This window comes from Garra rufa, chromosome 3 (genome assembly GCF_049309525.1).
Source record: "Garra rufa chromosome 3, GarRuf1.0, whole genome shotgun sequence".
Taxonomy (NCBI): Eukaryota; Metazoa; Chordata; class Actinopteri; order Cypriniformes; family Cyprinidae; genus Garra; species Garra rufa.
The window spans coordinates 48,614,488-48,628,208 of NC_133363.1; the positions used below are offsets into that span (position 1 = coordinate 48,614,488).

General features: G+C 36.2%; 1 protein-coding gene across 3 annotated transcripts in view; it reads right to left on the reverse strand.

Moving 5' to 3' along the window:
• LOC141331293 (diacylglycerol kinase delta) overlaps window positions 1-13,721 on the reverse strand; it is a 96,367-nt gene that overhangs the window by 28,979 nt on the left and 53,667 nt on the right. The window contains exon 1 of one of the 3 annotated variants that reach the window (XM_073836306.1): window positions 10,824-11,038. The exons of the other annotated variants lie outside the window; for them this stretch is intronic. Within the exon in view, the coding sequence (XP_073692407.1) occupies window positions 10,824-11,000 (177 nt within the window). The 5' untranslated portion in view covers window positions 11,001-11,038. Of the gene's footprint in view, window positions 1-10,823; window positions 11,039-13,721 lie in introns of those variants that run through there. 3 annotated transcript variants of the gene reach the window in all.

Below are 13,721 nucleotides of genomic sequence, written 5' to 3' on the forward strand. Positions count from 1 at the left end.
GTATCATTTTATATGAAAGCGCGAATTAAATTACGACCATGCGTGTTAAATCTGCGTCACGTTCAGCAGCGGCAGCTCTTAAAGTAATAGCAGTCAAAAAACCTAATAACTCAGCTGCTATGATGTCTATTAATCAAAGAACAAAAGAAAAAATATGAAATCAATAATGTATCTTAAAGGATTAATTTATATTTAATTTAGCATTTATGTTTCGTGACTTTATTCAATTTCTGTATTTTTCCTACTTGCTGAACACAGGTACAGGCACAGGTACTGTAAATAATGGGTTTATGTGAAGATTCACTTAAATTAAAAATTGTTATTTTTTAAAGTCTAATAATGGTTAAAATTGACAGCTCTCAACTACACTGCAATGTTGAATGGCTATTGTCAATGGTTAAATATTAGGGGAAAAATAATATATATATATATATATATATATATATATATATATATATATATATATATATTATATTTATACATATACATATATATATATATATATACATGTCACAAGTTTCAACAAGCAAACATAAAAAAGGGCAGTAAATTGAGGGTTAGGTCACATATAAGGGGGATAAAACCAGATTTAGGTCACATTTAACAGCAATGTCAATGTAACCTCTGAGTCATGAGTCACTTTTGCAGGTGATTATATTCTCTACATGCCTTTCAACAGGTGTCTCATTTTCTCTACCATGACTCCCAGCAGAGCTCATAAATGGATGTGTGTGGGGACATAACTGCCCCCAGAAGGTAGTTAAATCTGTCAAAACCTTCCTTTAAGGACTTCTTGGGGTCATTTTCAATTGAAAAAACTATTTACAAATTAATTAAATAACAGTTTCTTGGAGTAGATTCAGGGATTGTTTTAGTTTATAGTCATTATATTTAGATTAATTAAAAAAAAAAACAGAAGTCTATTGTATGCACTTCCTCATTTTTGATGTGAATGTGCATATGTGTGTGGGTCAGGTTTTGCTATTTTTGTTGGAAACTAATTTTAAATGATTATAGAAAATATAATTACCTCAGAAAACAACAAAGTTCAATGAAAATATAGGAAAAGAAAGGAAGGTGTGTAATACAAGGCAAAATATAATTGTGTGCAAGTTGAGGTGTGAAACTCCTAACTTCTGGATTTCTGCCAGTGAAGCTTCCCTGTACACCGAGACAAGCATCAGGCCCAGACATCACTCACTTCATCCTTTCAGAACAGAGCTGGTTCCACATTCATAAAAGATGAGGACATCTTTGATCTGTCACAGTGTGCAAGCAAACACGCACACACGCACGCACACACACACATTTGGTCCCCACAACGTGATGAATACCAGGTACACACACACACACACACACACACACACACACACACACACACACACACACACACACACACACACACACACACACACACACACCGAATGATGTCAGATGGTGACTCAGAGGAACTCTAAGGACAGACATCCTCACACAATGATTGCTATTTTTGTTTAATCTCCTCTTCCTCTCCTAATCCTCCCCTCTCTCTCTTTTTAGTTCCTCTCAAATCCTCAGCTTCTGCATTCACCCTGCTGTTCTCTTTCTCCTTTCTCTCTTCCTTCTTGCGTCATTCCGACTCACCCTGCTCATTCCCTTCCCCGTTCCCTGTCATTCTCTCCTCCTTTCTCCATTTTATCCTCCTCTTTTGTCCTCTCTCTCTCATCTGAAGGGCACAGTGCCTCTGCAATGCCCTACATAGAGCTGGAACTACAAATCCCAGGATTCATTTTGGCAAAGCTGATTAGATCCAAGAAGTTATAAAACCTGGAAAGAGCTATCCGCCAGCATTCCCATTTATGTCAATTGGATTTGCTTGGAAGGTGTATGCAGCCGTGGAAGTACACAGCTTGGATGCTGCCATTTTCATTAATGGGTACTACATTTTTGTTTTTGGCCCCATAATGGTGTCATTACACCATCTACCAGAAGGCAATAACAAGCACAGCTAACCAGCCAATCCTTGACCCTTTGATTAGATCCACTAGTATGTTGTTCCCATGCAAACGCATGGCCTTGTGGTGCTGCTGTGGTTTGAATACTAACAATTCAATTTTAGAGGTTTAGTCTAATTACATTCCCAAGGTTTTCTCTGATCTGAAATCAACCTACCTTTTTTCTAAAATTTGGCTTTTGCTTTGAATATCCCTGCAGTCTTTGTAAATTCATTGACTTGAAATATTACTGAAGGACCTGATTTTGTTTTTAAAAAACTAATAGGAAGAATATGTCATCTTCTGATCCTTGAATTGCTGTTAAAGTGGATCTGAGAGGCTTTTTAAGTTAGATCAGTACAGCTATTAGGACAATCATGTGTCATTATACTCATAATGTGACTAAATAGTGACTAAATAATCTCCAACCCAGCTCAGCAACTACGTTATTAATGATAGTAAAAGAAAGATGATTACAGAAAGATGATTCCACTAAATATGGGAACATAAGGGAACAATGAGGAAAATGAACACGGAAGCATAACATGGCCTTCAAAATATTAAATCCCCAAGCAATAAAAGCATCATTAACTAATTACACACTTCAAGAAATCGTTTGTCCATTCAGGAAATATCACTGTAGATAAACAAAATCAAATGTAATACATTTTAATTATGTGTCCATTTAGAAGAAATCAACCAGAGTGAGTGAGACACAAGGCCCACTGCCAAATGCCTGACATATCTAAAAATACACACATTTTTGTGCTTCCATTGATCTTAATGGAAAAAATAACACTGCTTGTATGTATCTTTCAATGGCTGAACACAATCATAGCAATAGCCCAATTTCAGCCAATCACCCTTATCTATCAGTTGCCACGGAAACACCAATGAGCTGTCAGCAAACACAGCTGTCATTCAAACAATCAGTGTTCCAAAGGCGTGGCTAAGAATTGTGTGGCCATAAGATACATACTACCTAGAAGCGCAGGTCAAAAATCTTGCTACATTATTCTATAAAAAAATAATGAAGACACTTTCTTTGTTCTGCAAAGCCTGGTTAAACACAGATCTTAATCAACAAGACAACACACTGGCTTTTCCGTTATGAAATCCCTTGTCGATTTAGACATAAAACATCCTTTTATTCCTTAATCTCATTAATTATTACAGACAAACAGAACTAGGCTTAAGTTGAGCTCGCTAAGGCTTTGTTCTTCTGATGTTTTGGCCATATCTGACTCATCTGTCTGTAGCAAAAAAATCTAATCTGATTTCTGAAAACACTCCAACATCTAAACCACAGCCATATGTAGTTTGAAATGTCACATCGTATTCAAGCATTATTTTTTTATTTTATTTAGTGAATAGTGGTTTTTAAATTTGTTTTGCTTTCCACAAAAAGCTTGTGTGACCTTTTTGTAATATACAAACTGCTCAATATTGTCTGGAGCTGAATTCAAATTGTGACTGTGATCATTAACGATTATTTTGGTAATCGAGCAATCAGTCCATTATTCTGATGATTAAGTATGTAATCGGATAACTATAAATAATTTTTTTGTAGTAATAGAAATAGACCTAAGTGAACACACTGTTTCCATGGTGACGCGTCATGTGACACACCGTAGCCACAACAGCACTGTAAATCACATGGATCGCCTTTATTTCGTTTTTCCTTTTTTATTATTAATATTCACAAGCATGCTCACTATATTATGAAATATCTGATATTCCGATTTCGAAATATGTGCAAGTAAATGTATTTAAAAGTTGAAACACTTTTATAATGACCGCGTTAGTTAATCTATACCGGGTGATGGGCGCCGCTATATTTGTTCGCGCTGAATCCGAGCTGCGGGATTTACAACATGCAAATTCATCCTCCCCTCCTGAAAGACATTAAAGTAAGTCTCTGGTGTGTTGGGAGAAGAGGAGAGTGAACTTTATAGTTACCTACATAATCTGTATATGATATCAATAAAATATGTTGTCAGAATATATTTGTAGGATCATTATTGCCACTTCCATAGACATCAGTGTGCATTTTACAAACTATAAATGTATGGTTTTGCTAGTACTTATGTGTATTTAAATGTCTGAAACCTAAAATAAGCATTATATGGTTGAAAACACTGAATAGTTGTGATAATATGACAAGCACTCAGCACGTCCGATCTGGCCCAGAGCCAGCTAAAGCGCCAAAACCGATTTGAATTCAGCAGCTGATGATGTGATGTGGCGAACTTTCGAATCACACCGGTGTGATCGTACGCTTCAGGGACCAGCCAAGACAAATCATACGCATTAAAGAGTTAATATCCTAATGATTTTTGGCATAAAACAAAAAAATCTATAATTTTGACTCATACAAAGTATTTTTGGCTACGTGCTACTTAAAGGTGCCATAGAATGCATGGATACAATATTTTAAATTGTTCTCTGATATCTACATAGAAGGTATATGGCTTAAGTAAGGGCAAAAATTCTCCAGAAACGGTTTTACAAGTCTATTTACAACCCTAGGATTTGTCCCTAGAATGAAATGCTCTGTTATTGCCTTATTTGAAAAGTTCATGAATAATAATGATGAGCTCTGCTCTGATTGGCTGTTTCACAGAGCGGCTCATTTAAAGGTGCCATAGAATGCATTGAGAGAATATTTTAAATTGTTCTCTGACATCTACATAGAAGGTATATGGCATAGGAAAGGGCAAAAAATCTCCAGAAATGGTTTTACAGGTCCATTTACAACCTAGGATTTGCCCCTAGAATGAAATGCTCTGTTATTTGGAAGCTTCATGAATATTAATGAGCTCCGCTCTGATTGGCTGTTTCACAGAGCTCAATAGCTCGCACATGGATAAAAATATATTGTTAATTAGGAGCTCTAGCTGCTTTTAATATGCGGTTTGTTGAATCTGCCATTTTGAATCGTGGATATTTTAGTGTCATTACTCTGTGATCGCATGTGCTCTGTGTAAAGTTATAATGCAGAGGGAGTGCTTCCTACCACACAAGTTGAGCTGCTCCTCAGTGATTCTCAAGATCTGTAAATCATTCGCCATCATCAACGCAGTTATTTCTCCATCATTCACCATCATCTGCGCAGTCATCTCTTTGTTTATGTGGTAAGTGAAATCCTATGTATTGCAATGTAACAGGCTAGCGCTAGCACTAAGCTAACCTTGTCCCTTCAGTGGCTTGCCTTGTTTAACTGATGTGCTGACGTTAGTGATGATTGGGCGATGCAAATGTTGGAGGTGTAACTATAAACGATCTCGGGGATGTTGCGTAACAGTCTGTTATGTTGGAATTGACCTATTTTTCGGTGGTCTTTTGCAAACACTAGATTTATATAAGAAGGAGGAACCGATGGTGTTTAAGACTCATGGTATGTCATGTCCATGTACTGAACTGTTATTATTTAACCAAGCTGGCACATGGAGGAAAATACATATTTAATTAATCGGCTTGAGCCGCTTTTTAAAATGCGGGCCATTGAAACTGCCGTTTTGAATGATAACTTTTTTGTTTCACTTTTGAGATTTGCGATTACACATGCTCTGTGTAACGTTATACTACAGCGGCAGTACTTAGCACATTTGACAAGATTAGATGCTGTCAGCGGTGATCAGGATCTGCAAATCATTTGCCATCATCTGCGCAGTCATCATCTCTCCTTACTCTGTTTATGTGGTAAGTGAAATTTTATGTACTGCAATGTAACAGGCTAGCGCTAGCAAGAAGCTAACCGTGTCCCTTTAGTGGCTCGCCTTATTTTATTCGATCGCCTTATTTGTTTTCCTTGCCTTTCTGAGTACAGACACCAACCCATCCCTGCACTTAACATCTCCTGCACAACCTGGAATGTAACATTTATTCCTGTGATCTGCCATTTTCGCTATTGTCCTCACTTTGTTTTTTTACAATAGCCTATCCGCAGAACTTCTGATGATTGGGCGATGCAAATATTGGGGGCGTGACTATTAATGATCCCGAGACTATAACGTCATAGTCTGTGTTATGTTGGAATTGGCCTCTTTTTCAGTGGTCTTTTGCAAACACCAGATTTATATAAGAAGGAGGAAACGATGGTGTTTAGGACTCACGGTATGTCATGTCCATGTACAGAACTGTTGTTATTCAACTATGCCAAGGTAAATACAGTTTTCTATTCTATGGCACCTTTAAGACTGGTTTTGTGGTCCAGGGTCACATATAGCATGGAAGTGTATACAGCAATGCCTGTCCATTATGTTCTCTCATGTGCCGTGTGAGTTCACATGCAGAGGCACAATTTCCGCTTTTCCTTTCTCCCTGACAGCTGCTCTCAGTTGTCATGTAAGAAAGTCTCTTGACATCGCACTGATGCTTAAATCATCACTATAGCAACCGATGCAGATACGTACCGGATATTGACTACACGGTCTGAACAAACAGATAGGATTGCATCACTTACTGTACAAAACGACACTTCTAAAGAATAGATTAGATTAATGTGTAGCGTCAACACTGTGATATCAGCTCTGTATGTATGAGACAGTCTGGGTTAGATAGCACAGTCTGGTTAAAGCTGAGTTAGAGCCAGACCAATTACCCAAAGCGCCCACAGAGACTATGAGTCCCTTTCACAGCTAGCAATTAACCTAATGAACTGATTACAGCCCCTGCAGTACAGCCTATGAGAGTGTGTGTGTGCATGTGCGATCTAATTAGAGACTAAATCACACAGCCTGAGAATTTACTACCTCTGAGGTGTCACCCTGAAGAAGCCAAGACTCATTCAGTAACAGTGTCAGATCCTACACATGCGGCGTGCTAATGGGAACTGCTGCACATGTACTGTATGAATCACACACCGTTTAGCACATTAGCTTTATTGAATGATTAATAAACACATCATGTGATACACTATATTGCCATAATGAAAGCGCATATGTTACGAAGGGCTGTAGATATGGACAGCTTCTTCACTATGGCCAACTCAGAACCTTTATATTTGGTCTTTCCCAAAATTTTTATATAGTTAAAAATTAAAATTAGCCAAAAATGTACTCATCAGGCCATCCAAGATGTAGATGAGTGTGTTTCTTCATCAGAATGGATTTGGAAAGTTTAGCATTGCATTACTTGCTCATTAATGTATCATCTGCGCTGAATGGGTGCCGTCAAAATAAGAGTCCAAACAGCTAATAAAAGCATCGCAATTATCCAGGTAATCAACACGACTCCTTGTGAAGTAAAAAGTTGCTTGTTTGTAAGAAACAAATGCAAATCCATTATTGCAATTCCCCAAATTTTATCTGATGAAGAAACAAACTCATCTACATCTTGGATGGCCTGAGGGTGAGTAAAGTTTTCATTTTTGTTCAACTGTCAACTGTTGCTTTAAATCAAACTTTAGTTGATCTAAAAAGCTGTACTAAAAATCAGGGCAACATCACAGGCTGCGAAAAGGAGAAAAAAAACACTTTCAAGTCCTAAACGGGAGAAAGCTAGCCGCCAGAGACTGATGAACATAAAAGACACTGAGTTCTTTGAACGCCAAAATGGTCAACTGATAGATGTATCCCCCCACACACCCCGTAGAGCATCTAATGTCTGCTTTTTTAGATATATTAGTGTTTATTAGATGTTAAGAATTAATGCATTCTTAGCTACAACATCAGGGTGTGTCGCAGATCTCAAGAGGAAGTGGTGTTTGAATGATATGTACATTTAGACATACATGCGATCCAATCAATAGACCACCGGGACACATAAGACCACTCAGCGGTCGATGCCTTGATGGGTTTTTGGTCAGCGACTGGATCAGCGGAGATAAGAGAGCTGATAAATGCTAATCCTACATAACACACGGCCACAGAACATCAGTGTGCATGCTGATCTCTTCATCAACAGGCTTTCAAAGATGTCTCCTCATTATCTTGTTACAAAAACCGGGAAACAGAATAGTCAGGAGGCAAATATGTTCCTCTTTACAGAGAAATGCTAATTCATAGGTCATAAAAGTGTAATTTTAGTATTACTCGGTTTTGACTTTAATAATTTGACTTTAAGTTGTAATAATTATGTCACATGTTGTTTCTACTTAGCTTTAATTACATTTTGTATCAGTTTTAATACTTTTAATCAGCTTACTCATTCATAGCTTAAAGGGAAAATGAAAATTCTGTCATTAATTACTCACCCGCATGTTGTTCCAAACCTGTAAGACCTTCATTCATCTTCAGAACACAAATTAGGATATTTTTTAATGGAATTCTAATGTTTCCTGACCCTGCACAGACAGCAATGCAACTGACACATTCAAGGACCATAAAGGTAGTAATGACATTGTTAAAATATTCCATTGACATCAATGGTTCAACTGTAATGTTATGAATCAACGTGAATACATTTCATGTGCAAAAACAACTAAAATAACGACTTCATTCAACAATTTCTTCTCTTCTGTGTCAGTCTTCAGTGCACGTTCCTGAGAGTACCATGCATATGGTGCTGATAACACATGAGACAGAAGAGAAGAATTTCTTGAATAAAGTCATTATTTTTGTTTTCTATGTGCACAAAAAGTATTCTCGCAGCGCCATAACCTTACGGTTGGACCATTGATGTCATATGGACTATTTTATTGATGTTTCTACTATCTTTCTAGGCCTTGAAAGTGGTAGTTGCATTGTTGTTAATGCAGGGTCAGAAAGCTCTTGGATTTTTCATTTTTGTGTTCTAAAGATAAACAAAGGTCTTACAGGTTTGGAACAACGTGAGGGTGATTAATTAATGACAGCATTTTCATTTTTGGGTGAACTATCCCTTTTAAGACACTTAATCAAGTTCTCTAATATTTCTTTTAAGAGGCAATTTGGTCATAGAAGCTTGTTCTAATAACATAACAAAAAGGAAACAAAAATATCTCATTAGAGACATACAGTAGGAGGACAGAGCTATAAAATGATTGTGGTTAGCATAGCTCACATAATCTGGTCTTGGAAGAATCTGATAAGGAAATGTTTTGGCATATTGGCAAATCAGAGCACAGTTTGTGACAGGATATATGGATATAAGCTTACCAAGGACTTTTGCACTAATTGAGATTAGTCTGTCAAACAAATGTTTCAGTTACCATTATTAACCTAGGTCTCAGTGATTTCATGTACATTATGTACATAATTAAGGAAGGAATTAATTAAGGTGAGGATCATACTCGCAGCGCAGTCAGGTATAACCTGGTCTCTGACTTTATTTTCTAATGGATTAATTCTCGTTTCATATTTGAATAGGATGTGCAGTAAGTCTAAGAAAGTTGGCAAAAAGATAACGGATGTGTTCTGTATTCAACAGAGGCCCAAATAAATGAGAAGCACTGCAAACAAATTAAATACTACAATCAGAGACATTCCTGTCTGGGCTGAAATTTTTCCTGAGCTTGTGTGAAAAGGCACAGACATGTTTGAATGTACCTGACTTGCTCTAATTGAACAGGACTTTTGTCTGAGGAGAATTGATCTGAGAAGCAAAAGCCCTTCATTTAATCTCATGTTAGTTTAGGAGAAACAATTGAGATATTTAAAAGATGCCAAAAACCTGGCGTTATACACTATGAATATTGTTGGCTCCGTGACAAACCAACAATTGGCTTTGGATAAAAGCATTTCCTAAACGCATAAGTGTAAATGTAAAGTGGTGATTTTCCCATTCAATCATTGCTATACGCATACATAAATTTGATAATAACATACAGTTGAGGTCAAAAGTTTACACCCCCCTTTCAGAATCTGCAAAATGGTAATTATTTTACCAAAATAAGAGGGATTGTTTATTTAGTTCTGATCTGAATAAGATATTTCACATAAAAGATGTTTACATATAGTGCAAAAGAGAAAATACTAGTTTATAAAAATTACCCGGTTCAAAAGTTTACATCCCCTTGATTTGTACACTGTGTTGTTACCTGAATGATTCACAAGTGTGTGTGTGTGTGTGTGTGTGTGTGTGTGTGTGTGTGTGTGTGTGTGTGTGTTTTTGTTTAGTAATAGTTGTTCATGAGTCCCTTGTTTAAAGAGTCAAACTGCCTACTGTTCTTCAGAAAAATCCTTCAGGTCCCACAATTTCTTTGGTTTTCCAGCATTTTTCTGTATTTAAACCCATTCCAACAATGACTGTATGATTTTGAGATCCATCTTTTCACATCTTAAGGGACTCATATGCAACTACAACAGAAGGTTCAAATGCTCACTGATGCTTCAGAAAGAAAAACTATGCATTAAGAGCCGGGGGGTGAAAACTTTTTGAATTTGAAGATCAGGGTAAATGTAACTTAAATGTAACTAGTCTTTTGGGAAATGTCTTCTGTAGCTTCTGAAGGTCAGTACTAAATGAAAAAATATGATATTTAGGCAAAATAAGAAAAATGTACACATCTCTAGACTGTTCAAAAGTTTTCACCCCCTGCTCTGTTTACAGTGGCTGTGTCTTTAACTGTTCAGACCATCCAGTTCTGTTATTTATTACAGGCTTTGCATTAATGCTGCGGTAATCAGATCAGCACAAACGAGCATGTCCTGCTAACCCAGATAAACCTTCTGACGTGCACACATCCACACACAAACACCTTGCATATACTCTAAGCATATACACATGTGCACAAAGCCAATCGTGAATCATCTGATGACAGTAAGAGATCACCAAACAGATGAGACAGAGATGAGAAGTTCAGCCTTACAATAAAAAAAAAAAATAGATAACCACTAATACACAATCACACAAACACACTCTGCAGTGCTCATTCTAGTGAAAACTACACACAGTCAAGTAGAGCTTAATGTTATAGCCTATCCAAACCTGTGAGAAGACGCTATTGCTGATTGTTTCTCCTTCTGATGTTTTTACTGAACTGCTTGAGGAGGTTTCCAAAAAGTCTTCTTCTCTTAAGCGGCTGGCATCCCCCTGCCCACCTCCATCACAGCCGAACAGGAGCGGAGCAAAGCAACAAACACTGCCTGGACACAGCCCGGGCATGATGAGTCCTTTCAGCCATCGACATGTACACACACATGTGTAGACACACAGGAACACGCTGACTTCCTTTCGGCTGCACCTTAAAGACACGCCTTCTTTTGAAAACTAACTTCCTCTTACAGGTGAAGTGATAAGACCGCCCATCCTATTACACCAGAACCTACTGTCTGACAATGAAAACCACCCTGGCGTGCAGAGTGTCTATATTTAGAACTAGATAAACTAGTTTGGTAAGCATCACCACTCAAAGAACCACAGAAAATCCCAAGCAGCTATAGACCAAGACAGACGTTTCAATTGGATCAGGGCGGGAGATAAGACAATGAGGCCATTCCTCTGTGATAATCAACCATCCTGTAGGAACCAAAACATTTAATAAAACTGCTTCTCCTAAAAAGCAATGAGGTTAACTGGAGAATGGAGAGTGAAAGGAGACTTTTGCAAGATGTCTTTTGCTTGTCAGATTTTTCTCCTAATACAATAACAAATAATCACACGTTTCCTCTAAGGTTTTAAAGGAGATGTCTCAAACTGTGCTCAGATTTGCAAAAATATAAGTCATGTTATACATTGTATAAATCTATAATGAAAAAAAAATTGAGTGCATTTCACAAACAATTATTAAAAAAAGCAAGTAACACTCAAATAAACAAAAAGATATTTAAATAGAAATTGTATTTTCTTGTAAAATGTACTCCAATAATCTTTTTTATTTTTATTTTTTTACAGTGTACATTTTTAGTTTCTTATTTGTTTATAGTCGCCAAACTTTATATCTATCTATCTATCTATCTATCTATCTATCTATCTATCTATCTATCTATCTATATCTATATCTATATATATATATATATATATATATATATATATACTGCCGTTCAAAAGTTTGAGATCAGTAAGATTTTTAATGTTTTTTAAAGAAGTTTTTATGCTTATCAAAGCTACACTTATTTGATCAGAAATTCAGAAAAAAATACTTTATAATAGAATTTATTTCTGTGATGCAAAGCTGCATTTTCATTACTCCAGTGTTCAGTGTCACATGATCTTTAAGAAATCATTGTGATCTGCTGATTTATTATCAATGTTAGAAAAAGGTATGCTGCTTAATATTTTTTAGACCCTGTGAAAAAATTTTCAGGATTCTTTTACGAATAAAACATTAAAAGACAGCATTTATTTAAAATATAAAGCTTTTTTTTTTACACTATTGTTCAAAATTTTGCAGTCAGTAATTTCTTTCTTTCTTTTTTGATAGAAATTAATACTTCTGTTCAGCAATGATGTGTTAAATTGATAAAAAGTGATCGTATATTGTTAGTAAGGATGTCTACTTATAATAATTGCTGTACTTTTAAACTTTTTATTCATCAAAAAATCCTGAAAAAAGAATCACAGGTTCCAAAAAATATTTAGTTTTTAACACTGATAATAAATCTGCATATTAGAGTGATTTCTAAACTAAAGGATCACTGAAGACTGGAGTTATTATGCTAAAAATTCAGCTTTGCATCACGGAAATAATTAATATTTTAAAGTATATTAAAATGCAAATCCATTATTTTACATTTTAATAATATTTCACAGTATTACTGTTTTTTTCTGTGTTTTTGATCAAACAATGCAGCTGTGATCTATATGCAACTATATATTTAGACATAGAAAGATACATTTATACTTAAAATTAAAACAGTATAAATATGTATCAAATATCATCTAGAAAAATATGTAAAATAATTACATTCTACACTATATATCTTTTGAATTAGAAACTATGAAATCAATAACAAATTATTTTATTTACACTGCCATGAATTAAATAATTACTGAGTAATCTCATGATTATATATCAATATTAATAGTAATAATAATTTTATCATCTATTAACATTTTTCTGCAGATCCCAGTTTGAAAACCCTTGCCCTGCATCAGAGAATAAGCTAAAACAAACTTAACACATCACTAAGAACTCCATGTAATGTTTTGAGCTATAAAAAGAGCAACAGCTGAGGAATAAATATTTCCTATTTGTCATCTAAAGCACACAAGTTCCAAAACAAACCTACATGCGGAACATTCAGAAATATCTAGTAAACATCTCGACTGTGGAACATACCTAGAAGTGTCTGTTACAGAAACAGGTGGGATGTGGAAGAGATGAGCAAGATGCATCTGGTGAGAGGTGGAAAAAGATGGAAATACAGACCGAAATACACAGTAGAGGGTGAAGGGTGGGCTCTGATGTGAGAGTTGGACAAGGAGACACTGTAACGAGCCAACCTGTAATTGACAGCAAACACTGACAGACAGAGAGAGAAGTGTTTTCTATCATGTTTACGTGCAAACCTCCACCCAGTCGCTTTATCTCCCGTTTAGATATTTCTATCGCAGTAAACCTCCCAGTCTCAACGTGTCTGCTGTTTTACAGCCTGGTAATGACATAAAACATCTCCCTACTACAGCGCAACTTGACTGAAGGAAGATATCATTCCTTATGACTCTGTTTTTATGAGAGCAGGATGAATGAGCGCCTCTGTGGGTTGCAGTTTATTGTGAGGACACTAGGGGGCGGTAGTTGCTGGAGCTAAAGCACTACTGCAGTTATTTGTAACTGTCTGTTGCTGTCTCTGATACACTGATGCTGATCACAAGCACACATTACTATACAACAAACACAACATTCACACTTGTGCAGTTTCACATGTGAAACACAGCTGACTT